This window comes from Lissotriton helveticus, chromosome 1_1, assembly GCF_964261635.1.
Source record: "Lissotriton helveticus chromosome 1_1, aLisHel1.1, whole genome shotgun sequence".
In the NCBI taxonomy this organism is placed as follows: Eukaryota; Metazoa; Chordata; class Amphibia; order Caudata; family Salamandridae; genus Lissotriton; species Lissotriton helveticus.
The window spans coordinates 1,155,574,641-1,155,602,096 of NC_136057.1; the positions used below are offsets into that span (position 1 = coordinate 1,155,574,641).

A 27,456-nucleotide genomic window follows, 5' to 3' on the forward strand; every position below is an offset into this window, starting at 1 on the left:
GGTCTAGTAGCCTTTTGATCATTATCAAGGTCACTTTTTCACTTAAAAAAGATTTCTGTGTCTTTGATATTATTATGGTCATCATCAACCTCTGGATCCAGTGGTTAATTTGTAAAAAACATGAGAGCTGGGCTCTCATCAGGCGGCAGCTGGCACCAGCCCATTGCTCCTATTAGAACTGCCTAAAACAGAACTAACTACTAACCATGAAATCCTACAAGTGGGGAGAGGATGTGATGTAAAGGCCAGAGCTGCCGACTTTGAAGCTGGGGAACCAGGTTTGAGTCTCGGCATAGGTTCAACGTCCTAAAATTCCAGACAAATCACTTAATCTCCCTGTGCCTACAAAAAATGATTGTGTCCTTATCCTTAAATGGTGCTTATGAAAAGCGCTTTTCGGTTGAGTTTGCGCTATAAGCGCTGGTGTTGATGATTAAGTGCCAGTGCAGAGCACCGGAAACTACTGGCTAAAATGTGACACTCTCTGGGCCTGAGAACACATCTTGAAGAAACTTTTTGGGTGTTAACAGAGGCACTGGAGACATAAAGGGATGAGATGGAAGTTGCTAAGGGGGAACAGATAATAGCTCTGTAAATTGAGTCAATCTTCTGTGTTATATTTACTGTCATGAACAAGAGATTTTTCAAAGTCGTCAACAGTGAGAGAGTATGCGTTGATGAAGTCGTCATCGATGATGCAGGTCTCGCCATATTGGTCAACGATACTGTTGACAGTTTAGTGCTTTATGGATGATTCCTATTCCATCATTGACTATGTTTTCGTTTACGTCTCCTCAGTCGACCTCTTAGAATTTGCTTTTGTTGCCGACATGGCTGAATTTTTAACAGGTAACATACCTGAAGTGTCCTTTTGTTTTTCAAGGGACGACTTTTTGGGTGGTGTTTTGTGAAGGACCTTTTTCAGTTTCTTAGGGAAAGTGTCCGCAAGCAAATTAGCTTTCCTCTCTGACTTTTGAAAGCACTTTTTTGCTGCATTCAAATCTTTAGAGAAGGTATCAGATAGCAGCGTGGCTCATGTCTGACCCTTAGAAGCGAGGTCAAAAGAATTTTAGAGCCAGCTTTCTAACAGATTTCTCTTGTTGAGCCATTGTACTCTTACCTTGGCCTGAAGTTGTGGCTTGTTTCAATTAATCCTGAAGAATGCCTAAAGTCATTTTTTCACGATCTTTTGGAATGTTTAAAGAGAATGTGAGACATATCGCACATCTCTTTGGATTGTCGCTGGGACGAAGGCAACAAAGACAATTTAAATATGTATCACCCATAAAGATTTTCTTCTTGCCACAAGCTTTACAAGTTTGAAGAGTGACCTTTTCTGTCACTGCTATGCCAAGATGTTCTAATGCAGCTTTTAACAGAACAGATATGAAGTAAGGTCTTCTAGTAAAGAGGTTTGCCTGAGTATTTAGCTCACTTTGCCACCCCAGTTCAGACCCGGCGATTGCAAATCAGTCTTGACGCTGTGCCTCAAGGGAACAGTCCAGCCTGAAATGCTCTTGGACATTTTTAATGTATAAACCTACACCAACTGCTGCAGTACACGGTTTGGTTTCTACAAAACACTTTCTTTCATGCCCCGTGTGATATGCAGCAAATAGCAGAAGATTCTCTCCATGGATTAGGTACAGAGTGTGCAACTAGACCAAGGCTGTCCCCTGTGCACATCATTCAGGACTAGTGAATGCCACACTGGCCGGCAGTTCGACCTCCTCCCTTTAGCCTCCTCCACAATAAAACACAAGCTGCACGTGATGCCTCAAACAGTTCTGTCTTTGGGGGTGACATATGCAGACATTCTGAGGCAATGATGTAGTTCCAGTTAAGATACTGAACATCTGGATGTGTTTAGGGAGAAAGAATAACCCTTGACTTGAGGTACACGGGTACAGCCAGAACAAACAGCCTTTCAAAGAAACTGTGAAAATGCATGAAAGAACCAGTCAGTGTTGGAGCTCATACTGATAAATTAATTAATAAAACCCTGCGATGGACACAAGAAGACAATGAGGATGAATGCAGAAGAGAAACTTGAAGTCATTGTCTGTCTTCTGACTTCATGCTTCAATCTAATTGAGAAGGCAGCACAACAAAGTATTCAACAGTGACCACATTTCTTTCAGATTTAAAGGACTTTCATTACAAACTGGAAATAGTCTTTTAAATTAAAAAAGTGCAATGAAAAACAATACATCTGCAAGTGGAGGGAGGTAGTTTTAGAGGGAAAGGAAGCACACTTCTGTGTGCACTATTTAATTGTTCATTTGGGAGCACTGCGGACATACCCGGGTTTGCTGTACTGCTCATAAAATATTTCCATGAGCAGGATCCAGGAAATGCCCCCGTTCACGGAGTACTCGAGCAGCACACCCTGGTTACGGTGATGCGGAGTTATGAGACATCCATACATGAAGTAAAACTGGATAAATTCAGCATTGGTGAGATTCAGATCCACCGTGACCAGCAAGCGACTGCAACCCTGTGAGGAAAGTCATGGAAAGATTATGTTCAATATTGCATTGTAGTGAATTGTTGTTGCATTTAGACTGAAGCATATTTTATATTTTTTATTTATTTTTTTACTTATTTATAAAACAAACGCAAGAGCATTTCATGAAGATGCGTGCTACTTAGCAACATGTTTTGATGTATATAGCTAAACACGCATTTGCAATGCAATAGGTCTTGCAATTGCGAGATTTTGAGCTATTGGCATTGTAAATGACAATGCCTTTTATTTATGTGTTTAAAAAACCTGTAATAATAAAAGGTATTGTCATTTACAATACCAATAGTTCAAAGTTTCTAAAATGCTAGACCTATTACATTGCAAATGCTTGTTGTTTACAAGCACCCCATGCTGCGCTTTCACGTTAATAGAGGCCAAGCCCTTTCTTTAGATGAGTCATGTCTAAATAAAGGTCTGTGGCGCTATTAAAGTGAAAGCGCGGAATGGGGTGTTTTTACCAAATAAAGCATTTGTTTGTCAAGTTGATAAACAAATACTTTTTTTAATAAAAGCGTCCCGTCAAAGCACACATGGCGCGCTGAATGTGCTGAATGTTGCTGGAAAGCATGTAGTTCCTGCAGTAGGAGAAGCTCATCAAAAAAAAATAGTGCTTACAGACTGAATAACAGACACACCATGCAACAACCGAAGTAAAAGGGCCAGTTCTCAAGGGAGGTTACAAATGAAGACAAGGTGGTACTAAGGAGGGACTAACAAGCCTATTAACGAATTAGAAGGCAGCATTTACGAAGGACAATGACACAAGCCAATGACAAATGTGGGCAGAGAGTGGGCGGGGCTTCAAGTCTCCAAAAAAGCATGCCTCGCAGAGCAGCGCATGCACTGCCAAAGGCTCAAACTAAAAATGAATACCTTGCTGCATAATGTAAACAGGACTAGGTTGCTGGGGTTGGTAGGTGACAGGTGATGAAAGACATTGCAAACATTATAAACATTAATATATCTCACAGCATCTGTGCATACAAGGATATATGATAGGAATAGGGGCATGGCTCTAAGGACAAAGAGATGTGAACAAAATGGGATTGTAATGAACAATTAGTTCTGCTTTTCTTCGTATTTGAGAATGTATGTTTTTAATGTACTCTTCAAATTGGTGAAAGAGGGGCTGGAGCGCAGGTTAGCAAGAGTTAATTCCAGTGATGAGATCCAAGCAAATGAAAGGGCCGCAACCGTGCGGTCACATAGTGAAGTTAGGGTGGGTCTGACTCGAAGTTCAGGTTAACTGTGTGAAGATTAAGGGAAGGCTAATACCCAACAAAGATGTGTACACGCATTACAGCCTGGGTGGAGAACATGCCCAGGCCCACAGACCCGTCTGAATGCTGAATTACAGTGTTGAGACCAATCACAATGCTGCATTTCAGCGTTGTGATTGGCTCAGGGAAGCGTGGCTGCTTCCTGTTCGGCCGACGGAGAAGAGACAATGTGGGACAGTGCGGTGAGGAGGTAAGTGTATTTTTGTTTTTTTTATACTCCCTTACCCATTTGTCCCCTGTCCCACCACCCCAGATCGGTGCCGGTCGCCAATGCTTTTCAGACTCTTAAAACAACAAATAGCGGGTATTTTACTTTTGGGAAGGTGGCAACAGTAATTGCACAGATGAAACAAGGGGTTTTACATCTACATGCCACTGACCCCACTGAAGTGAAGAGCCATGCCAGAGGCTACTGCACCGCACACAGAGCTCAGTCTCCCGCCGTTGACGGTCAGCCAGTTCTGACTGGACGGCGCTCGATTAAAGTTGTCTTTCAGCTGAGCCGGAAGAGAGGTCTCTGGTTCATCACAGTAGATCCCGCCCCAGTTCTCATCGCAGCTTTAGAGGAAAAGAAACGGTTAAAACACTTTCAGCAATATTTATTTCATGTGAAACTCCTTTTGAAGGGCAACAAGTAACAGAGGTGACACTTTCAAAGAATGACATCAAGGTATGCTATGCCTACGGCTTCTCAAATGCGCAGACAATCTTGCATGTGTATTCTGCTAACAGCTGACCTGCAACATCACTCAAGGCGGTTCTTTATATGGAAATAAGGAGTAAAATAGACTAAAAATTCCTCTATTTTCCCCTGTCTCATTCTGTACCTGAATCTTTCTCACTCTCTCATTCTCTTTCCGTCTCCTCTTTAGCTGTCACTCTTTATTCGTTTTGCTCTGCCTCTCTCTCTTTCTCTTAAATTGTTCTCTTTTTTTCTTTACTTCTACCTCCCGAAAAATCTCTCTCTCTCAAAAACAAAGTGTCTATATGTCTTTGCTCTCTCACCCAGTCTGTATCACTCTCTCACATGGTCTTTCTCTGTCTCACTTCAACTTTCGCTCTGTGTGTGTGTGTCTCTCTCTCTCTGTCTCTCTCTCTCTCTCTACCCCTGCCTCTCTCCAGGCTGAGTTTTGTACATAGGATTTTCTCACTCCCTCTCTCTTTTTTACCCCCTCTCGATATCTCTCTCCCAATTTTAGCTCTCACTCTCTTCATCTCTCGCTGTACCTCTTCATTGCTCACTCTTCCTCGCTCTTATTCACCATCTCCAGGGAAGTTGGAAACCATTAGGTATCAGCAGAGAAAGGATTTGAAAACTAAGGCATGCTGTCCCATGTACAGGGAATAACCTCAAACTTACACGCAGTTTCCTTGAAGGCATCTGCCATGACCACTGCACATATCCACACAGCCGTCGCCAATGTACACGTTATCGATCGCCCAGGTTTGCTGTTTATCAAAAGGAGAAGGCTGATGCCAACGGAATCGAGTAGCTTGAGACCTTCAGAGCAAAATGAAAAAAGACAAAAATTATATATTTCAATCACACAAGACAGATATATGACCAGATCAAATATTGTGCTGAACAATCTGCTACTGGCTTTGCCTTCTTTGAGTTGGTTTCTGCAAAGTTCAGCACCATTTTGGGAGGTAAGTGGAGGTGGTGGTTCCACACACAGAGTAATTCACATACATGTCTCTGTCTTTCCCATCTAACTCATCATTGCAAGTGTCCCTTCCTCTCGCCTCCCATGGCATAAGGTCATCAGTGAAGGTGTATCTGTTGCTGCTGACCTGAGGACTATTTGATTACCTTCTGACTTTTACGCACTTGATCTCCTAACATGGCTTGTATCTTGCCGCTCTTGTCCCGCTCCCACTAGTGCTCTGAGGTGACAATTATGAGGTTTAGAGCGCCTTACAAAAAACGTTCAAAAATACAGATACATTTCTAAGGTAACCTACTGGTACCTTTGACATCACAGACCTGCTGAAATGACAAGTAATTGAATGATTGAGAGTTGCAATTAGTCATGAGAACCTAACTTTTCTCAATTCTGGGCCTAGGACAATTGCTGTGCAACCAGGGGAGGGTTGCTTTCATGCACTGATTATGTTTGTGGTCAGGCTTAGGGTGAGGCCTACTGCTTCCAAACTTGCACAGACTGACTCACAATTAGAGCATGTTTCTCTTTTCTGTGCTACTGCTTGCTCCAAGTTGAAACACCACACTCTTGAACTAGCAAAGTCACAGAATCAGAAATCCCTCATGTGGTCTCTGCTAACATGGGAGTCAGGTCAGGCTAAGCTCCTGGTTCACCCAGGATTGCCCCATCTTATTGAAGCAGCACTGAGACACATCCTGCATTCTACCTTTAATGGTTCAGAAAGTTGTTTCGAGTTAGACCACGAATGCCCTCTGAATGGAGTGTTTGTCATCCATGTCCTGGAGAAGCTATATACGGGCAGAAAGCCCCAGCATGAGGGTCACAGATGTAGGCAACAAGAGGAGAGAGCAGCATGAAACTTGTGGTACCTGACAATTTAGTATTATAAAAACGTGCTTCCAATGGGTTGGGTTTAGCAGTTTTCTTTGGGGAAGGGCAGCAACACCAAAACGCCAAGTTTATTCTCCAGTTGCTCATACAATCCTGTCCAGTGACTGAGCCTTCACTGTTAACAATCAGATTACTTTGATTACTTGACATCCTGGTAACGCACATATGATTAAACACTGCAGACATGTATTAAAAATGCTTACACAGTCAACCTTGCACTGTAGCTGTATCAGGTCAAGCTTGCTCTCGTCCCCATCAGAGCTAAGTATTTTCTCCCGTTATGAGAATTAGGAGCATGTTTACAAGCCCCTTTTGCCACCAGAGCATCACATTTTTGATGCTGGGGGCCTGATTTTGGATAACGGAGGAAGGAAAAGGTGAAATATAGATTTGGAGTGAGGTTTAACTGATTATGACTTAATCTATAGTGGGTATATGAGTTTATGGTGGATATTAATTGTGTTTATACTTTAGGAATTCTGGCTTTCAACTACTATGTTGGGTATACGATGTAGGGTGGGGCAGAGGTAGCTCCCAGATTAGGACAATAATGCATTAATTATGCCTATTGTCAGCAGATTGTCATAACAGGATGACATTGGAGTAAATATATTTTTACGTAGAATGCAGCACTTGTGATTGTGAAATAGAGGACTATAGAATATGGAATAAGGAAGAGCGTGAGGACTGAGCAGAAGCTGTTGATGTGAAACAAGGTACGGTGTATCTATAAATATAAACTAAAATAGATAATAGTTGGAGGGGGAGGTTAAATATAGACATCGTTAATTTAGGGGTAGCACCCTGATTGGGAAATAAGCATTATCTATGCTTTTTGTCAGTTGATCGGCTCTAGAGTATAATATGGGTTTAAATATATTTTTATACAGAACACAGTATTCGTGAATGAGATAGTGTTGATTACGGATTGAGCGTGAAGAATGTATAAGAAATTGGTTACATGAAATAAAGGTATGTTGTTTTTCTACAAAATAGCAATAGTTGAAGGGATACCTTTTACAATCAAAGTGGTAATTGCAGATGTTGTTTGAACTTTCACAGAGATTATTCATGGGAGCACTTAAAAAAGATGCAGATTTGACTAGTGATATGAATAAAGGTCCAACAAGAATTGAACAGGGTACTTTTTCAAAGATTATATAACGGTAATAGGAAGGTGCATAGATAGGCTTTAAATTAAAGAAAATTACACAGTAGGCCTCTGGGTAAATTTGGAACATTTTTGGAGAATTTCTGACTCTTCCTTAATGTGCAGTGAGCAAGAGTTAATAAGGGCTTATAATAATGTAAAGTATGAGAACAGGGATGTCCCTGGTATTTAGGAGAGAAACAATGAGGCAATGAAGGTTTTTCTTAGGTAAATAACCTGGGTATTGGAATATCATCATCATGTCGAACGCGCAAGAATGTGAAAATGAGGTTAACAATACCAATGAATATGAAGAGTCTTTTGATAATTTTAAAGATTTACTAATGAAGTATATTAATGAAAATTGGACTAATTGAAATCCCGTCCTGGGTGTATTTTGGTTAGAATGGAGATAGACAGGCATCTAAACGTGTATGTAGTATTGTGGGTTTGAATTGATTTTGTGAGTAGTGCTTTTGTATCAGTATAATGTATAACATATTAATGAATCACATTGTATGGAAATGATTGGTGTATATATTTCCTTTTTTTCAGCCCTGATGAAGTCAGGGTTCGGACTAAATGCATAGGCAGAAAAGATTTGATGAAATTGTCTGAAAAGATTTGATGAAATTGAATGAATTACATTATATGATTTTTCTTTAATACATTTTGGACAAAAATTCTTTGGAACTGAATAAATGGCCTGTGGACTGGACTTTCTTTTGAGAAATTCAATAATTGATTGATAACATTGAAAGATGGGTATATGCTCCTTTCCTATTGATATTGTTTCATTGAGGACTGTGGCCTTTGAGCAGTGGGCCATGGGGAGTTGAGCGTTGCTATTTGAATTGAGAACAATATTATCCAAGAACAACGATTTGTGCGCACGTGTCAAGCTCTCACCGGCCTGGGTTCAGTGAATGATTGAGAATTAGGAGCATGTTTACAAGTCCCTTTCACCACCAGAGCATCACGTTTTTGATGCTCCAGTGGCACAGCGCATTTCACATGTTTACAAGGTGGTGCTCTGCCACTTAACGTGGCTAAACGCCACCTTGTAAATATGCCCCTTTCTGCTGCAGTCCTCTGTGGCAAAGGGGCGAGCAGTGTGTGTTGCAGTGGGCATTCCACTGCAACACTCATTGCTATCTCTGATCTACAAGGTGGAGGCAGTGCCAAAAGTTAGCGGGAGGAAATACCTAGAGGCATATTTACAAACAAAATGTTGCACCAAATTTGGCAATGCAGCTCTCCGAGATTTTTAAAATGCAGGGATGTGCCATATTCTCAAGAATATGGTGCACCCCTGCATTTCCCCTAACACTGGTGCAAAATACGAGGATAAATTACTAAGACCAGGTATTCCATGGAGTCAGTTGTTGGTGCTGCCTCAGTCTTGTAAATCTGAAGCAACATCAAAAAGCGATCGGTGTTGCGGTGGAACAGCCACTGCAACACCCACTGCACGCCCCATTGCCACAGAGGACTGCCTCAGAAAGTGGCATATTTTCAAGGTGGTGTTAAGCCACGTTAAGCGGCTTAGTGCCACCTTGTAAATATCTAAAATGGTGTGATGCCACTGGAGCGTAAAAAAAAAAAGTGATAATCAGTGGCAAAAGGGGCTTGTAAATATGCCTCTTGGTCGTTATTATGGCGCTACGAGGACAAATTATTAATTTCTCCTCGTATTTTGCTCTTTCCATGTGTGCTGCATTCTGCGGCACACATGGAAAGAGCAAATTATCTTTAATGATTGTTTATGTGCAGGAAGGTGTCCCTTGCTTCACATAAACAATCGCCCCTGCAGCGCAAGCTAGCTCGCAACATGGCAGCAGGGTGCCATCGCGGGAAACAGCCTTTAAAACAAGGTTTTTACCTCGTTGTGCCTTTACCACGCATTTTTTAGCACGCACATTTTTAACACGAACATGCATTTACAACGCATGCTAATACCACGCATTTAAGGTAAGTTGGGGAGGTGGGGGTTTCTCCCCACAAATACATTGTTTTTCAATCCAAAAACATTGTGTGGTATTGGCATGTGTTGTAAAGGCATATTCGCGATAAAAACATGCACGCTAAAAAATGCGGGGCAAAGGCATGCAAAGTAATTACCTGTTTTGTACCAACATACGCCCTGCCTGCGCATGCGCTAGGCCGTGTTTAGCACCAGTCCTGGGGAAATTCAAGGGTGTGCTGTAGTCTGGTGAATACGGCGCATCCCTACATTTTAAAAATTCTGGAGTGCGGCGTTGACAAATTTGGTGTAACACCACGCTCAGACCTTTTTTAGTACGTATGGCCCCCTGACTGTTTTTAGGTTTCGCCCTGGGCGTTGCAACTGCGTAGCAGTTGCTCCGCCCATGGCGAAACCTCATGATCCTACATATCGACTTTGGTTCCGCCTCTGTCTCTCATTGGCTAGCTCCATAAATGGAGGCTAGCCATTGGGAGACAGAGGCTGTCAATCACGCTTTCTCGAGAAAACGCGATTCGGGGGCGTTTCTCGGGCTTTTTTAAAGTCCCGCCCCTTTGTCCTGGGCCGCGCTGTCATTGGCTGCCGGCCCGGGACACCCCGTGACGTCATTTCCCGGGCCGCGCTGTGATTGGCTGGCCGGCCCGGGACCTGACTTGTTTACTTAGTCAACAGTGTTGTAAAAGGGTTTCTGGCTTGAAAAAAAACGAGTTTCAGACAATTGTTTTAGATCTTATATGTGGCTTATGTGCTTTCAGAGACAACCCACGTTAGTTCATTGAACGCATTATTTCTCCCAGTATCGCGACATTGGTGTTTTTTTTCCTAATGCACATACCAGTGAGGCACGAGTGCCTTGGTGTGTGTGGCCTAGAGTCATGTTGCTTCGGGTGGCTGACCTGCAGTTTGTTTGCAGCTACGCTGTGGCCTTCAGCTCAGATTTAGTGATTAGTGGGAGATCTCTACTCCTTGCACAAAGGGGAAAGTCGCTGTGCATTCCCCAGTGACGGCGACGACCATTGTATCACGGCTAAGCCGGGACTTTTCCTGGTGCTGTGTGTGCTTGAAAGTCAGGTCCCAGGGGGCGGCATTTTTACGAACTTTCGTTTATAAGCAGGCCGGACTTTCCTCTCTTTAAAGCACCCTGGTGTCCGATGGGTTATATTTCAGAAGCGTGTACTCGTCTGTGCTGAGCATCGAGTTACACTTGCCGTGCTGCCTCTCTCCTGTGCCTGGCAGCCTGGACAGAGCTAAGTGACCCCGAAACGTGAGCAAGGTGGTCCAAACGCAGCAAACACCGTTCGTTTATGCAAGATTTGTGCACTTGATACTGTCGATCTTTCACCTCCGGGCGGGTGCAGCTTTCACATTCCCACTTTCCTTAAATCATTTATTGATCTTAGTGGATTTTTTTGTTATTAAACGGTTATTGTATTCCTATAGTGCCAACCCTAGCCAAAAGGCCGCGGGGTGCTATGCTTGGTCAAACACGAGCATAACGTTTAACCAGTGACTGGAGGGGTAGCTGGGTTGTGGACGGTTACTGCTTTGTGATGTAATGTTCATCCCTTTCCTAAGAGGCAGCAGCTTCGGGTCGGTCCTTGTGGCTAATGTGGCCATGTTCATCTGAGTATGTAAACTCCCTAACGATATGCTAAGCCTTGCTGCACAAGTAAATTACCCTTTCCATATTTTCACCCTGCCTTTAAACGGTCCGACAAAAACAGAACTGCTCGTGCTCTCGGTTAAAAATCCTATCTTGCTACATTCTTCTAAGTATTTGTGTTAAAAAGGCAGTCGTACATTTATATTCATGTTGATGCAATGACAGACTCGCCATCCACCACACGCTCAAAACCGTACCACCTAAAATGTTACTTTAAATTTACATAAAATGTAGTGTAAATGAAATGTGTGAGCTTCTCCTTGTGCACCTTTACTGAGCCAAAGAGAATAATAACGCACAGCAAGAAAACTCTGTTAGTTGTTGTGCTACATAGAGTTTACATGATGCAACATCTGCCAGCGCCCCGGACCACACATTTCCTGCACCAATGACAATTAATATCTCTGGACACTGACAATGTCACTATAACTTCCTTTGTATCGCGATGATTACGATTAGTATAATTTACAGTGTACAACGGGACGGGTCCAGAAAAAAACTGTTAGAAGATGATCGTTGGGTGCTACTTTAGAGGCAGCGATGGTATAAAATACAATTGACGACTTTATGACTCTCAGCACCGCTTCTTTCTACGACCAAAGCTTCCTAAGGAGGGCTTAAAGTGAAACGTGGCCTTGTGTAACGTAACAGGTGCTCTCGTAAAGCCCTCCAATAACTTCGGGTCGATCTCACGCTATATAAATCCTGCATTAAAAAAAAAAAAACTTTGAAAGACGCTCCTGCCCGGGCGCGTGTTTAATTTTCAGGCGCTTGTCTCCTTGTTACAACCCGACTAACAGTCCACACTCCGCCACAGCCTCTCCACACAACACACTTTCAGAACAGGTAAACGTACACTTAGACGGGCGTGGCTGTGGTTCTGCGTCTGTCGGGAAAGAGAGATTTGTGTTATTTCTAGCAACCATCAGTAGTAAATTCCCTTTCTGGCCTCAGTACAATTGGGGATTCTCTTCAGGTGTGTAAATGTCCATGACGTCAGCGAACGCCTGGTCCACAATGTATAACTTCAATTGAAATTCAAGAATACATTTTGAAGCGGGTGGAGGCGAGTGTCCTGCATTTTATTGCAAGCCTGCAAGATACTCAATTGTCATGCCTTTCTGTTAGGTGATCTAACGGAGGATGAGTTTATGATACGGCTTCTTCGAGATATTTACTTTAATTTAAGCTTAGCCAATAGAAGGTATCACGGCTTAGAAAGTTCGAATTTTTTGCCTGGCTAGCCCACCTTTACCCTTTCTATGAACCTTAGTTATGAGCAGGGTTTTAAGTGAGTTGAAAAAACCTGGGGTGTCTCAAATGGACGTGGCCGCTATATTTAAGGGCGTGGCTTAAAACACAAGCTACAAATCTGCTGCTTCTGTCCATTAATCCGGGTGTGTATAACACAAAAAGGAACATTACACCTACAAGAAGCCGCCAATCCGGGACTATTGGCTTTGTCAATGGGTATAAGTTGCATAACAAAAATACGCACCAACTCTCACGTCGTTGTATAGAGTAATGAAAATGCTACCTGCATTTGTAGGAGAGGTTGTAGCGTAAGTCATGAGCAGCCGACCTTCGAGCTGAGAAAACAGGTTCGAGCATGACGTCATGTGGTTAAAAAAATGAATATGTTCTTGTGTATGTAAGTGGTGCTTATGTACAGAGCTCCAAGATTGCGCTATATATAAAACTAAAAAACGAGGCTCCTTGACCTTACATCAAAGGCAGTGACGGGTTGTACTATTGCAGAGTTAAGGTTTTTTGTCGGTTTTTTACACCCTGAGGGTACAAATGAAGAGCCCCCGTAGGGACTCACCCATCTCGGCACCTTCTTTTTAGAACTGCTGGTGCTGCGTACTGGCAGGACCCGGCCCACTTAAAGCACTGATTAGGGTAAGCATCCGTGTCTTTGTGCATATATGGCTGGGAATAAAGATTGTAAGTAACTTATGGATTTAATAGATATAGAAAATACACGTGATTTCTTACTGCAAGGCAATTAACTCCGTGTATCAACTGGGCAGATGGTGACGTCAGCACCCATTTTAGGGGACCAGTGCTCATTTGTCATCTGACCCAGAGCAAGAAAATGAAAGGTTTAAAAGATATAAGAAGGATGCCAATCCTCCAAAACCACACCACCTTCCGCCTTATTACTCAATAAATGAATTGGAACCCCGAGAGAATGGGGTTCATGTTGATGCTGAAAACCGTATGCAGTGAGAAAAATGTGAATGGGTGACTTCAGTGTGGAGATTGCAAATGTAACCTATGCGTGTTTTACTTCAGGATTTTTTTTATCAAACCTCGCTCTTTATTCATATATGTACTTGCGCACAAGCCCGCCATAGCTCTCCCTCTATTTCGTTACCAAAGTGTGTTTTAAATTATGCAACATCAACAACACAATAGTAATGGCTTCACTGTGATGTGTTATGCCTTAAGTACCTATGCTGACTTCTAGATTTATAGTTGGTTACCGTCACTGCCAGATGGGTATTGTTTTCTAAAAATGTAATACATTTCTAATTTTTATCTCTATGAAAAGCTTACGTCTAGAATGCAATGTTTGTGTCTTGATGTATTAGCAGTGTTAGGTTGGCACTATTTAGCTGCCTCACCTTTCTGCGTTTCCAATGTGTGGGTGTTGGTCGTCCTTAAGGTGCTCTTTGAATTGCCTGCCTCTCACTAAAACATCGTTTAACGTAGCAGGTTCACTACTACCCTGAATTACACTCTGTATGATCGCTGTTCTTTCTCGGGGCTTCCATTGGCTGGGCCTTCACTGTCATCACTTCCTGCACTGAAGGATTATTCCGACTGGCGGGCAGTGATCAGACCAAGGGTGCTTTGTGGGTTGGGCACACTACAGCAGTGTAGGGGCGGTTTTCGAGGACGAGGCCTGAGCCGTGGGATTTTGAGGCGAACGCTCCTGCAGCATCACAGCTCTTCACTTTGCATAGAATGAGTAAGCCAACGCTGATAGCCTTGGCAGACAGGGCACAATGGTGGTTAATTAACTGCTCCCAGCTTAAAGGGCCCTCGCTTGGGCTTGGTACATAATTGCAGAGTGGGTATTTAACAAAGTAGCCACGGAGATTTCCGCATAATTATTAATCTGCAACGCTTACCACATAAACCATCTGCTGCAGAATTTTCAGTTTTTAACTACTTTTTTTCTCACTCAGGTGGATTGAAAGTAATTAAAAACTCTGCCACATCTGCTGCCGCACAAATAGTATGCCCTTTGCGATCGTTGACTGGTGGCCTTTCGTTTCTCGATAGCTATATATTTTTTTAAGGGTGGGCGGAGTTGGCCAAGTACCACGATGTGGAATTCTGCAGAGTTGCAAAAAATAACTCTGTTCCGCTCCGTTCCACCCCAATTAATAAAACTGAAATCTGGAAAATGTTGGAAAGAGGTTTTAAAAAATGATTCACAACAAAGCTTATGCATACATACTGTATGGATATGAACAATGGAGAAACTGACTGGGCTACCATGGAAACAGATCATAAGATTTAAATAGTCATCTGCGCTCATCAAGATTTCCAGTGGAGTCGTTCCCGCGGGCCATACTGCAGCTCCTCACTTACGCAACACCCCCGCTCCAAATGGATGTGGCTGCCAGTTATTCACCACCTGAAAGCAAGACACTGAAGTTTGGATCGAAGGTTGGGCTTGTATCTTGTGCTTTCAAAAAGGGGTTCACCCTATGTTTTTCTTTCAACATGTTTACCTAAAATGCATTTGCAAAACGTGTTTTGTATTTCCTTACTTAGCTCAGAATTTTTCTTTGGTGTATGTGCGCGAAAGCCATCAGACATACATTTTTTCGTGACAGAGGACTGTGGGTGCTATTCCATTGATTTGGCCTGATAGAGCGCAGGCTCACCTGCTCGGGATTTTACCATACTCACCTGGGCCCATAAACACATACTGCTAATGGCAATGTAAATGACAATGCCATTTATTTATCTGTTTTCAAAACGAATACATAAATACAAATGTTGTCATTTACAATGCCAATAGCTCAAACTTTTCCAAAGGCGAAACCATTGCATTGTAAATGCTTGTTTATTAATGGTACGGTCACTACCGGACAACTACGAGCCAGCCGCTCAACGTCAATGTTTGAAAAGTTGAGAAAAAGAATAACAGAATAATGGTACTCATTTTGCCTCCCTCTGAAGGATGGCAGGTGGAGTTGTTCTTGGCAGTATTTGTATGCGTGACCTGTCAGTTGGAAGCATTTAACGTGGAGCTATTTTACTGGTTCAGACTCGGAGAAATGCAGTAAAAGGGCACTCACAGCAAGGAGTCTTTATAAATAACGTTTTTAAACATCTATAAAATTGTAGTTGTTTTTTAACTACTGCTTCAGAAATACAATTTTTAGATTTGTCCTTATAGAAATAATGGAGAGTACTTGGGTGATATTGAAAGGTATTTCGTGCTTTAGAAATGAAAACAATGATGGCTGTATATATAGTCTGTGACCCTCGTCTACCACTACTAGATAACCAAACCGGGCAGTGTGGATACAAACCTGAACACTAGATGGCAGCATCCGCCTTTGTGAGCGCGCAACCCATTCTTAAGCGGCTGAGACATTAGGAACAGGCGAGAACGTCCTTCTATGATCGCAATTAGAGGCTGCTTCTGTCTCAGAATAGAGTGATGCATGTTATTTATGCCAGTTCAACACATTTGGCTTATCAGTTCGGAACAGTTGTTTTAAATAGACAGCCTTAGAAGATGCGTTTTCACTTAATTACTGGAGCTTACTCTTGAGTTGAAAGGCAGCCAAGCCAGCACGTCACTGCAGGCTGCCGGCAATGCACTGTGGGGTTAGTAAATGTGTTAGTTCACCATGGCCCTCACTGCCTCCTAGCTGTCGACTGGGCCCTTGACAAGGGGGTGATGTTTAGTTTGCCCCAGTTTTTCAGCCAGGATCACACAGCGCGTCTCCACATTCACAGCGCTGATATTCTGAAAACAAGAACTGGTTGACTATCCTGTTTCTCACGAGTGGTAGAAATTAACTTCCCAAAAAATGGAGAAACTGGGCCTAGTGGTTGTGTACAATAATCTGAGCCTGACTGCACCCTCTCTCCTTTCTCTTGCTGTGAGATTAAATCTAGTACTTGTGGTTTTTGGGGCAGAGAAGCGTGCCTTGTTATATGGCCTGCTGCCTGCTACCTGTGTATACGGTTTGCCACTTGCCTGCTGTGCTTTGTGCCTTCATCAGGCTGTTTATTTAGTTCTGCCATTGCTTGCCAACAGCTCCGCCATTCACCCAGTGCCTGCCTGTACAGGCAACGACTATTAAGAGGAATGTAATACACTCCGGGGGCGTCACTATGCTACCGCTACAACGTAGTGGACAAAGTCACTTATAAAGCAGAGCTGCTACTCTACAAGAAACTCTTGATTAGAGCTCAATCTAATTTCTTTAGAAATAAAATTAATTCAGCTATTAATACTCCCAAAGAGCCTTTTTCTACAGTGGTCAAACTCAGCAATCCTTCGCCGGCTAAAAACGCCAACACAGATGCCACTGTGCAGCAAACTTATCACATTCTTTAAAGACAAAGTAGAGGCCATTTTTAATGTCTTCACTGCAAACCAAAGCACTCAGAAGACTTGCCTGACCAACAAACTTCAGTCAGCGCTATTTGGAGGCTCCCAGTCAGAGACCTGCACTAAAGTAGGATTTCATTTGCATTTCGAGTTATCAGAGCCACTTCAGTCTCTAAATGCCACTTTTTCCGCTTTCTCCCCCCTCTATTGACCAAGTAACAGATGTGTTTAAACAGATCAAATCAGGATCGGCACTTGATCCATGTCCACCTAGAGTACTACAGCTAGCTCCCACCATTGTCCCTGGACACCTCTTAATGATTTTCAATCAAATGTTCCTCCTTGGTTACTTCCCCAAAAAATGGAAAATTGCATCAATTCTCGTTCTACTAAAAAAGCCGAACCTCGATGCTGATAATCCTAACAACTATCGGCCAATCTCACGGCTTCCTATCCTTTCCTTAAGGTGGTAGAGAAAGCCATGAACACCGAGCTCTCTCTCTTCATCCAGGATCATAAGCTGCTTGATCCCTCACAGTTTGGCTTTAGAAGCCAACACAGCACGGAGTCAGCCCTTATTACCGCCTCTGAGTACGTCAGAACTACCTTGGACAAGGGAGGGAATGCTGCCTTAATCCTGTTAGATCTTTCAGCAGCGTTCAACACCGTTAATCACAAACTCCCTATCAAGAGTCTGTTAAAATTAGGAGTTAGGGGCACAGCCCTTGAGCTGCTCAGATCTTATCTCACCGACTGAGTTCAATTCATGGAATCCAATTGCCTCAGTTCAACATCCTTCACTCTACCCTGTGGTGTGCCACAAGGCTTGGCACTGAGCCCAACCCTTTTTAATCTATACGTCACTCCTCTAGCCTCACTTAATAAAAGTTACGGGTTCTCACTTGTCTCTTACGCTGACGACACTCAGATTGTAGTATCAATCACAGATGACCTTGACAAAACTGCCAAATGCTTTCATGACCGTATGCAACAGATCGGGCAATGGATGTCCAACAATTGTTTGAAATTACACTTCAACAAAACAGAGATGCTACTTTTTGGCAATCACCATCATTTTGGTCTCCCAAATGGTGGCCTCAGGATATGGGAGCTCTCCCAATTCCTGTTCCCAAAGTGAAAAATCTGGGAGTTCAATTTGGTGAAAAGCTTTCCTTTGTGGGAAATGCCAATGCTATCACCTCTTCTTGTTTCTTTATGTTTAAATCACTTAGGTAGGTTTTTCCCTTCATTCCTTTGGACCTTCATAGGGCAGTGATCACAGCACTAGTATTTTCTAAAATTGACTACTGTAAAAGGCTTTTTCTTACTGCCAAGAAAAAAGCCCTGCATAAGCTCCAAATGTTCCAAAATGCAGCAGCCAGACGGCTTCTAGGGTTACCAAAACATCAGTCAGTCTCCCAATCTCTTCCATTACTCCACTGGCTCCCAGTGAGAAAGCGGGTAATGTTTAAGTCTCTGTGCATAGCATTTAAGGCCCTTCATCATGATAGCCCAGAATCGATCAGACAGCTTTTTCAATGGTACACACCTCCCAGGACTATAACATCATCTTCTCAGTCCAATTTGGTTGTACCCAAAGTTAAGAAGGAGGCAAGAGTTTTTCTGTGGACACTGCCAAACTTTGGAACTTGATGCCGCTCAACCTAAAAACTACAAAAAACCTTTCCTAGGCTCATAAAAAATGGTTGTTTAACAACTATGACAGACCTTAAATTGTTTTTTAGTAGGCTCTACACATACGCTTTGCTTTTCCTATACCTCTTTTCGACTGACTTGGAGTCAGCGCCTAGACACCTACGGGTAGTAGTATGCTTTAAAATTTTAATTTTCATTCCTGATGAATTCTGTCCCTTGAGTTACAGATAACAGGGGACAGTGGATGTTCCATGATGGTTCCCTTAAAAAATCAGAGATTACTGTTGGATTCCCAGGGTAATTCCCCATTTCCTTAATTGTGATTAGCAGTCGAATCCGGTAAGCAGTGCAGGTTTCTATTAGTAAGAGTGTTGTTTGCTCCACTGTGTAATATTGTGTGTGTATATGTGTGCGTTTCTCTGTGCGTGTGTCTTCCTAAATCTGGCTATTAATTTGTAGGTCACCTACCCAGTCTCTCCACCACTGGCAGGATGCAGAGTTCCTGTCAGGCTTCTTCTTCCATCACCCCCGAGAAGCAACCACAGCAGGCACTTAAATTCAGCCAATACCTGGCAGTCGACCCCAGGGCTTTCAGTGGGATGAAAGAGCAGGGGGGGGGAGGGGTCTGTCAAAGGGGCATGGCCAATGTAATTAAGGGCGTGGCTTAAAAACAAGTAAGCTAAAAATCTGTGCTTAGCATAGTGTGCCGCCGACTTGTATTTTGTTTTTTCTGTCATTGCATCCAGATATGATGCAACAAGTAACATCATACCTACAACAAGTCAGGAATATTGGATTTGTCAATGGTTGTTAGTTGCGTAGAATAAATAAGCAGCAACTATAGTTTGTATATAATATTGAAAAAGCTTCCACTTAACCCCTTGCGTGCTCCCGTTGGCCGTCGGGAGCACTACCTGGCCGATGGAGCCCCGCCCACCCTTTAGAACGCCCGTTAAGGCGTTAAAGCCCTAGTGACGCCGTGACAATGTTGCTGCTCCTGAGTTTCAAACCGAGAAGGAAAATCCAGGGAGAAAAGGACTGTCTTTAAAGAATTTCCCTCCCCTACAACACTCACCTGGCATGACGTCATGCCGTAATTTCTCCACTAGTGAGAAGTGAGCAGTGTGAGAACGTGCACATCGATGTGCCTGCTGTCACTGCAGTCCGGGGAAAAACGGACCGCCTGTGCCAGGGCACAAACAGAGCCAGATAGAGACCCGTTTCAAAGCCCCCTTTAAAAAAGTGCTGGTGCTCAGCACCGGAGAGACCCGGCCCACTTAAAGGCCTGGTCCGCCGGACATCAATGTACGTACGCACAAACAAAAATGAAAAGTTGTCTCTATGTCTACAGGTGAAAGGACAGTGGTAAGTTTTCCAATTACTTAATAAACTTAATGCATGGGTTAGCAGGCATGTTTCGCCTGATTTTTTATGCACCTTTTTAAGGCTTTTAGTTACAAATTATTAACATATCTCGTTTACAGGGTAATTTCAGATGGAAATATTACTACTGCACTTTTTGACCCATGCTCGTAGTTGAGGTGAGCATAATAGTGGGCTGCGTGTTCACTGGCTCCTCACTCTTTTGAGTACTAGAGGAAGTGACGACACACACGGACAGGCCTTTCTCGTGCTAATGTCTCGAGGACTCTGAGAGAGCACAAGTTTGGGAAAAAATGTATAAGTACGCCATATTTACAAGCACGTAGTTAGTTAACATGTACTTTGCACCAGAGTGTTTATATTTAGAAGTGAAATACACCGAGTGTCTTATATTCAGTGGTGAAATGCATAGAATGTTTAAAGTAGAGTAACGATAATCATAACTGTGTGAGACTAATGTAGAAATGTTTGGGATGAATATGAAAACCTCATGTTCTCATGTTAAAGGAATAATGTAAGAGTTGAATGTAACAAAAACCCAGTATTTTGTGTAGGCCTCATGGCAATTCACAAGCAAATCTAAACGTGCTGCTAAAATAATGTGAGACAAGGTTGACATGGTTCTTTCAAAATGTACTATTGAACTTAGGGTTAAAAGTATATGCTTTATAGATGTGTTATTTTAGAAACGTATGCTAGTTAAGAATGTTTGCTGTTTAAATCAAGTTAACGTTTTAAGAGTGCAGGAACCTGCTGCATGTAAATCAAGTAGGCCAGAGCCGATAATGTCATGTAGTCCAAATCGTCATGTGCTCGTTAGAGGAGAGGTCGTGAGGTGTCCAGTATGAAGCTCTGAGAGTGTTTTATGGCCTAAGATATGGTGAAGTCTGGAATTTGAGGCCCACTGCAGGAAGAGCTGTATGCAGGTGCGAGGGTCCTAATCAGCTCGAATGAAAGGGACTTTGTTCAGTGGCGCCTTGCGCAGGCCTGTAGGAGTTTCCAGGAATTTCAGGGGGTATCAGCGCACTGAAGAAGAAGCCCGGGAACCAAGGTCAACTTTAACGAGGGTCTTCAAGAGTACCATCATGGAGTTTGCCGCGGAAAGATGTACCACGTGAGGGGCGTCCCAAGGGGCGTTTCTATTGGAAATGTGATTTGGTATTAGGGAAAGTGACCCGGGAGGAGAGCAGAGCAGATGATTTTGGGAGCCTAAGGAAGCGGATGGGTAGGCAGATAGGCTGATCAGGAGAGACCCATTATCAGAGAAGAGACAAAGAGAAGTGCGTGATCTTCTTAGGAAGTCACCACGGCTGACACCTAGAGGGTTAAGATCTTGTTAAGTAGGGATGTCATTTAGTATAGTGTAGGGACAGACTAACTTTAATTTTCTTTTCTGTAATGACTTTGAGGTTGCAACTTGTATCCATTTTAGCAACCCTGATGGTATTCGAACTTGTACTTATTATTTTGTTCTTCAGACTCAGACTATTCAAGAAGTTCATGTTCATAGTGATTCCGATATACCTTTTGAATCTCATTTTGAGAAGTTTGTATCTTCAGTTATCTTTGACTTTATATTAAATCTTTAAAACTTAATTTTGGTCAGTGGTCATTTAGAGTGGTGTAAGTTCTTAAATTGATTGTTTACCTCGAGATTACCTTTTACTCAAGACAGGTACCAACGATTCAGTCGACAGGAAGAAGGGATTTGGCAAGATAATTAGTAACCAGTAATCCCGCGTTAGCAGTTGGTAGCAGAGTGAGGATGGTTATCTTCTTGAGGAAGGTAATCTAGAGAGGTTAGTTTACCCCAAGGCCCGAGACGTCGAGAGACGAGCAGCGGAAGAATCGTGTGCCGAAAGGTGCAGACGGTGCGAGAAAAGCAGCAGTATCGGAGAGTGAGTATAAAAAGGGTCATGCGTGAACAGATTGCGGTGTTTTGTGTTGTATTTGTATTGTAATGTCTTGCGGAGTTGAATGCCTGTAGTGTGAATGAGAGAAGGTTGTGAGCGCGCGCAACCTGGTAAACTGGTAACCTGGTAAACGGGTGTACTGGTGAAATCTTAAGTTCAGGCCAGAGCTTAAGTGGTTTTGGGTGTATCGAACATCCAGGGTAGTTGTCGACCATAGTACGGAGGTCACGAGGTACCATTGACCGCCGTGGATCCAAGATAGGGGGAGTGTAAGAGTGAGTGTATGAGTAACGGACGCTGGTCGAAAGTTACTGCGTGTGAGTAACCTATCGGAGAAGGCGATTGTCTGGAAGTAAACGGAAAGACATTTCGCCAAGTTAGGGTGACAACTACAGAAAGACTGTGGGCGTACAGTCAAAGAAAGGTGATCGCTTGGACGGAAGTAATCATTTTTCAGTGTATGAATGGGATGCGTGCATGACCGAGGAGACGAGCTGAGAAAGGAGGGGAACTGCTGCGAAGGGGGACGGGTGACGTCGGCTAGAGCCGCGCTGTGATTGAGCGGTTGGTGTGACGTTAGCTAGAGCCGCGCTCTGGTTGGGCGGCTAGCGTGACGTCGGAGGAAAGCCGCGTACGGATAGGCCAGTTAGTGAGAACGGCGCCGAGATTGGTGGAATATCATCAGGAAGTAAACAAACGCGGAGAAAAGAGAAATCATGAAGTGTTTTAAGTGTTTGAAAGGGATTTTTAAACGTAAACGAAGTGAACATTATTACGGGGAAGAGGCTCCCCCAGAGGGTACGCCAGCTCATTATATGGCAACGAATGTGGGGCTGCATACGATATTATGGATTGGGGCTTGGAATAAGCTTACGGAAGGAAATGAGGAAATGCAGTTCCCAAAGTACGGAACGTTTAAGTTAGAGGTGTTACATCGGCTAAAAGCAACCATGTCCTCATTGAAACCTTCACCTAGACCAACACAGTTTGAGGCTCTTAATGCATGGATTAAGGCTGCACACGACCGAAATTTGAACAGGCGTCAACAAAGGCTGACGCGATCGGTAAGGGCAGTGCGAGATTCCAAATGGGATGAGGAGGAAAAACGTTGGAGGGTACAGGCTATTGAGGTGGAGAAAATGTATCCGATGAGGGAGGTGTCAGGAGGAGGAAACCTCATGGAAGAAGACGAGGAAAGCGAGTCGGAGGACAATCTGATAAACAGATTGTTAATGGATAGACCACCTCCGAGAGTGGGATTGATAGAAGATAGAGGGCTCGCAAGGGAAGATGGGAATGAGATAGAGGGGTATACACCACTCCCTATATCGGAATGGACACCTAGCAAAGGCGGAGAAACACCTCCAAACAACACTGTACAGAGTGTAGTGGGAAGGTTTGTGGTGCAGAAAACGCCAACCACAGAAAGGGTTGAGTCTGTGGGATTGCCAGACGCTCTTCAAGTGCCTGTTACCATAGGACCCATAGTTTCGATCTATAATTCTGAGAGAGATAGAGGGGAACAACAAAGGCAATTGGATAGGGAAAGGATTGAGATGGAAAGGAGGAATAATGTGACGAATGCATGGAAACAATTACCAGGTTCGGTAACGTGGAACACCCCATTAGACACAACTGTCGGTCCCAATTCAGAACAGGGAGGTCCGAGAGGACCAATGGATCTAAGGGGACCGCGGCCAAGATCTTTTTCAGAGTTAAGAGCTGATTTGAGGGAATGGGAAGGGTCCATAGTATCTCCGAGTAACAGGACAAGAACGGAACCAGAGTGGGAAAGCAGGGGTAACGGGACTGTATCTCATTGTGGGGCCAGCGAAAGCAGTCAGGGCCGGGAAGGCCAAAGTCAAGAGAATAGAGGGGATGCAGGTCCTACAAATCAGAGAGAACAGTCGGAACAAAATACTAGGATTGTAGAATGTGAGGAAATGTCCCGTCTTTGGGGGAACGGAGGAGATGAGGCGGTACGGAATTTTCAGAATAGGTTTAGGTGCCTTCATCATACGCTTGGGGAAGATGTCCAACATTGGAGGAAGGAGAATAGTGACAGGTCCCGTCATGCTTCAAGTAATCAAGAATCACAGGGAAGTAGGGAAGAAAGAGGGAGTAAGGGAACATCTTACCCTGCATCCCGTGAAACTAGCCCAGAAGGGGAGAGAGGGGCTATGAGGCATGAAGGAGTGTTTCACCACCCACCCCGAGAAGACGGAAAGGCATGGGATCTAGAGAGATGGGAACAGGGGAGGACTCCCTATAATTCACCAATACCTAAACGTAGATCTCGGAGCTGGGATGGGAGAGATGCGGATGGAGGAGCTAAATTGAGTGTCTTGAAAGCTGAAATAAAGGCAAAAAGGCTTGATGTTACCAGTTTAAAGTCAGATGTAGATGAGATAATAGATGGAACATTGCCTTTGGAGAGGATAGAATTGTATGAACAGGATGAGTTATTGTTCATGGCAAAGGATATTACTAGGAAAGCTAGAGCGGTTCATGAAAAACTGACCGATTTGGCAGACAAGTATGCCGTGGATTTGTCTAGGACAAGGGCATTACAGAGTAACCACAGATTACAGTACGCAGACCAAGATCTAGATGAGAAGAGAACTGCTGGATTAAAAACACACATAAGAGAGCTGGTAACAGGGATAAGAGTGTGGAGAGAACTGGATAAATGGGAAGAAAGGTGGTCGAAAAAGGGCACAGTTAGGCGAAGTACAAATGTGATGACCCCTGAGGGAAGGGTAATGCAGATGGAGGCATTCCCTTTGCGAGAAATATCAAATGGAAATTATGTACATGTGCCCTGGAGTAGAGGAGACTTAGCCGCATTTACCAACTCATTCCCGAAGTTGCGGGACAACCCAGTCGAGTGGTATAAGCAGGTAGAGAGGTTTGTTAAAATTTCGAAAGTATTGTGGATAGATTTGAACACGTTGTTTGACATCGTGGTCCCATCTGATTTGTGGACTCCTTGTAAGACTAGTGTCGAATGGCCAAATGCTGAACCATTGAGAGATGTTCGAACTAATGGACCAGCTGAGATAGTCATGCGAAAGTATGAAAGGGTAATAGCATGGCTGAAAGATAAGGTACCACCACAGGATATAGATTGGGTAAAAATAGACCGAACAAGGCAGGAACCCAAGGAGACAGTTCACGAGTTTTATGAAAGATTATTGAAAACATTCAAGCAATACAGTGGACTAGATGTAATGGATCCCAAAGACATAGGGCAGTTCGTGTCAAAGTTTGTATTGGGGTTGAGACCTGATATTTGTTTGATGATACAGCAACATTTAATCTGTTGGCAGAACAAACCACTAGATGAGATTTTACGATATGCGAGGTACTGCAGTGACGAGATAGATTCTAAAGCCAAGAATCTAAAGGAGAAATTGATGGTGGTGCAAATGCAGTCCGCTGGGAAGGGTGGCCAGCAGAAGCAGGGGATGGGACGAAAACCAAATGGTCAGAACAAAGATAATGAAGAAGGGCAGAGACCTAGGATAGACTTTGCCACTTTAAAGAAAACGACCAAGTGTCATCTGTGTCACCAGGTGGGGCATTGGCGACGCGAGTGTCCCTTTAACCCTGAAAACGGAGAGCAAGAAGTAGAAGAGCAGGTCCAAGAAGACCCAGTGCAAAAAGTGACAGTCCCAAGCAGTAAGGTGGCCAAAGGGGGGACTTCGGCTCCACGGGCCCAATTCCCACAGCCACCGAAGATAGCAGCTGGAGGAAAGGTCTTTAAACAAATGCCTCTGTTTATCGAGGAAGAAAAATGTTATTACATTGATCCATTGACAGGACAACGGGTGAGCAGTGAAGAAGACTGTACCCTCGGGGCAGTTCTAGAAGTGGATCAGAGAGGGCCATTTGTTGAGGCAGAAGTGGCAGGGTGTCCCACTACGTTCTTAGTGGACACTGGGGCTACTCGTTCGACTCTGAGATCAGCGGTGGTTCCAGACTTGCCGATGTCAGGGGAAACAATTCAGGTGGTAGGAGTCGCAAATAAAAGAATGACTAGTCCCTTGACAGAACCAGTGTCTGTGAAAATTGGAAACCACATGAACGAACATCAGTTTGTGGTTTGTGACTCGAGTCCGGTATGTCTGTTAGGTAGGGATTTGTTATGCAAATTGAATTGCACCATATACTGCACCCCACAAGGAGTGGAGGTACAGACTACCGACGATGATGCTACCTTTAAGGTGGCCAATTCAAAATTCTGTGTAGAACTATATCCTACTCTGACTGTAGAAGATCTTCCACAAGACTTAAGAGATGTAGTGGCGTCAGAGGTGTGGGATTTCACAGGAGAAGATATAGGATTGATTAAAGGGGTAGAACCGGTAAAAATTCTGGTAAAACCAAATGTTGAGTTTCCAAGAACGCCTCAATACAAATTGTCCCAGGAAACGATTGCAGGAATAAAGCCTGTGATCGAGTCAATGATACAGCAGGGAATACTGAAGGAAATCGTGGGCAGTCCTTGTAACTCCCCGATTATGGGTTTGCAGAAACCTAGTGGGAAGTTTAGGATAGTTCAGGATTTACGAAAGATTAACAACATAGTCGTTTCATGTTGTCCCGTGGTACCGAATCCATCAGTGATATTGTTTCAAATACCATGTCAAGCAGAATGGTTCACAGTGATAGATCTTTGCCAGGCTTTCTTTTCAATCCCATTGGATGAAGAGAGCAGGTACCTTTTTGCGTTTAAAATGGAAGATCGCGTTCTAACATGGTGTCGAATTCCACAAGGATTCACAGACAGTCCATCCATCTTTAATCAGTTGTTGAAAAAGAATCTTGAGAATCTAGTACTGCCACAGAACTCGGTTCTGGTACAGTACATAGATGACCTACTTGTTGCGTCAGAAACAGAGGAAGCTTGTAAAGTAGATTCAATTGCCTTACTGAATCATTTAGCTGAAAATGGACATAAGGTATCTCCGAGCAAGTTACAGTATTGTCTGACAGAAGTACAGTATCTAGGGCACAGGTTAGAAAAAGGGAAACGTAAGGTGTCCCCAGAGAGGATTGAGGCGATAATGAAAATGAATGCGCCTACAACTCAGAGAGAGGTTAGAATGTTCCTAGGAATGGTGGGTTACTGCCGACAGTGGATAGTTAACTTTTCACTGAAAGCAAAACCCTTACAGAAACTGACGCACAAGGAGGTGAGTGATCCGGTACCATGGGATGAAGAATGTCTGGTGGCGTTTTTACAGCTGAGGGACGATTTATGTCGTGCTCCGGCTCTGGGAATGCCAGATTATGAAAAGTCGTTTTCACTCTATTGCTGTGAGAGAGAGGGATGTGCTTTGTCAGTCTTGGCACAGACCCACGGTAATGCCCGTAGACCAGTTGCATATTTTTCGGCTACATTAGATCCAGTAGCCGCAGCGTTGCCCGGATGTCTCAAATCCGTTGCTGCAACGGGTGTCAGCATTGAAAGGAGCGAAAGTATTGTAATGGGACATCCAGTAGTAGTGTATGTACCGCATTCAGTTGAATTGTTAATGACCAGGACGAAGACGCAGCATCTGACCAATAGTAGGCTCACGCGTTATGAGCAAGTTATACTTGCCGCAGAAAACGTGACTCTCAGGAGATGCTCTGTCTTGAATCCTGCTACTTTGATGCCATTACCTACTGTAATAGAAGGCGAAGGATGTGAAGACCACGATTGCCTTGATGTGACTGAACTATGCACGAAACCCAGACCAGA

At 43.6% G+C, this 27,456-nt stretch overlaps 1 protein-coding gene across 1 annotated transcript in view; it reads right to left on the reverse strand.

Moving 5' to 3' along the window:
- Window positions 1-27,456, reverse strand: part of RELN (reelin) — a 1,711,021-nt gene that overhangs the window by 173,894 nt on the left and 1,509,671 nt on the right. The window contains exons 47-49 of the mRNA XM_078679027.1: window positions 5,168-5,308; window positions 4,188-4,365; window positions 2,304-2,497 (exon numbers count right to left, since the gene is read on the reverse strand). Of these exons, the coding sequence (XP_078535153.1) occupies window positions 2,304-2,497; window positions 4,188-4,365; window positions 5,168-5,308 (513 nt within the window). The remainder of the gene's footprint in view (window positions 1-2,303; window positions 2,498-4,187; window positions 4,366-5,167; window positions 5,309-27,456) is intronic.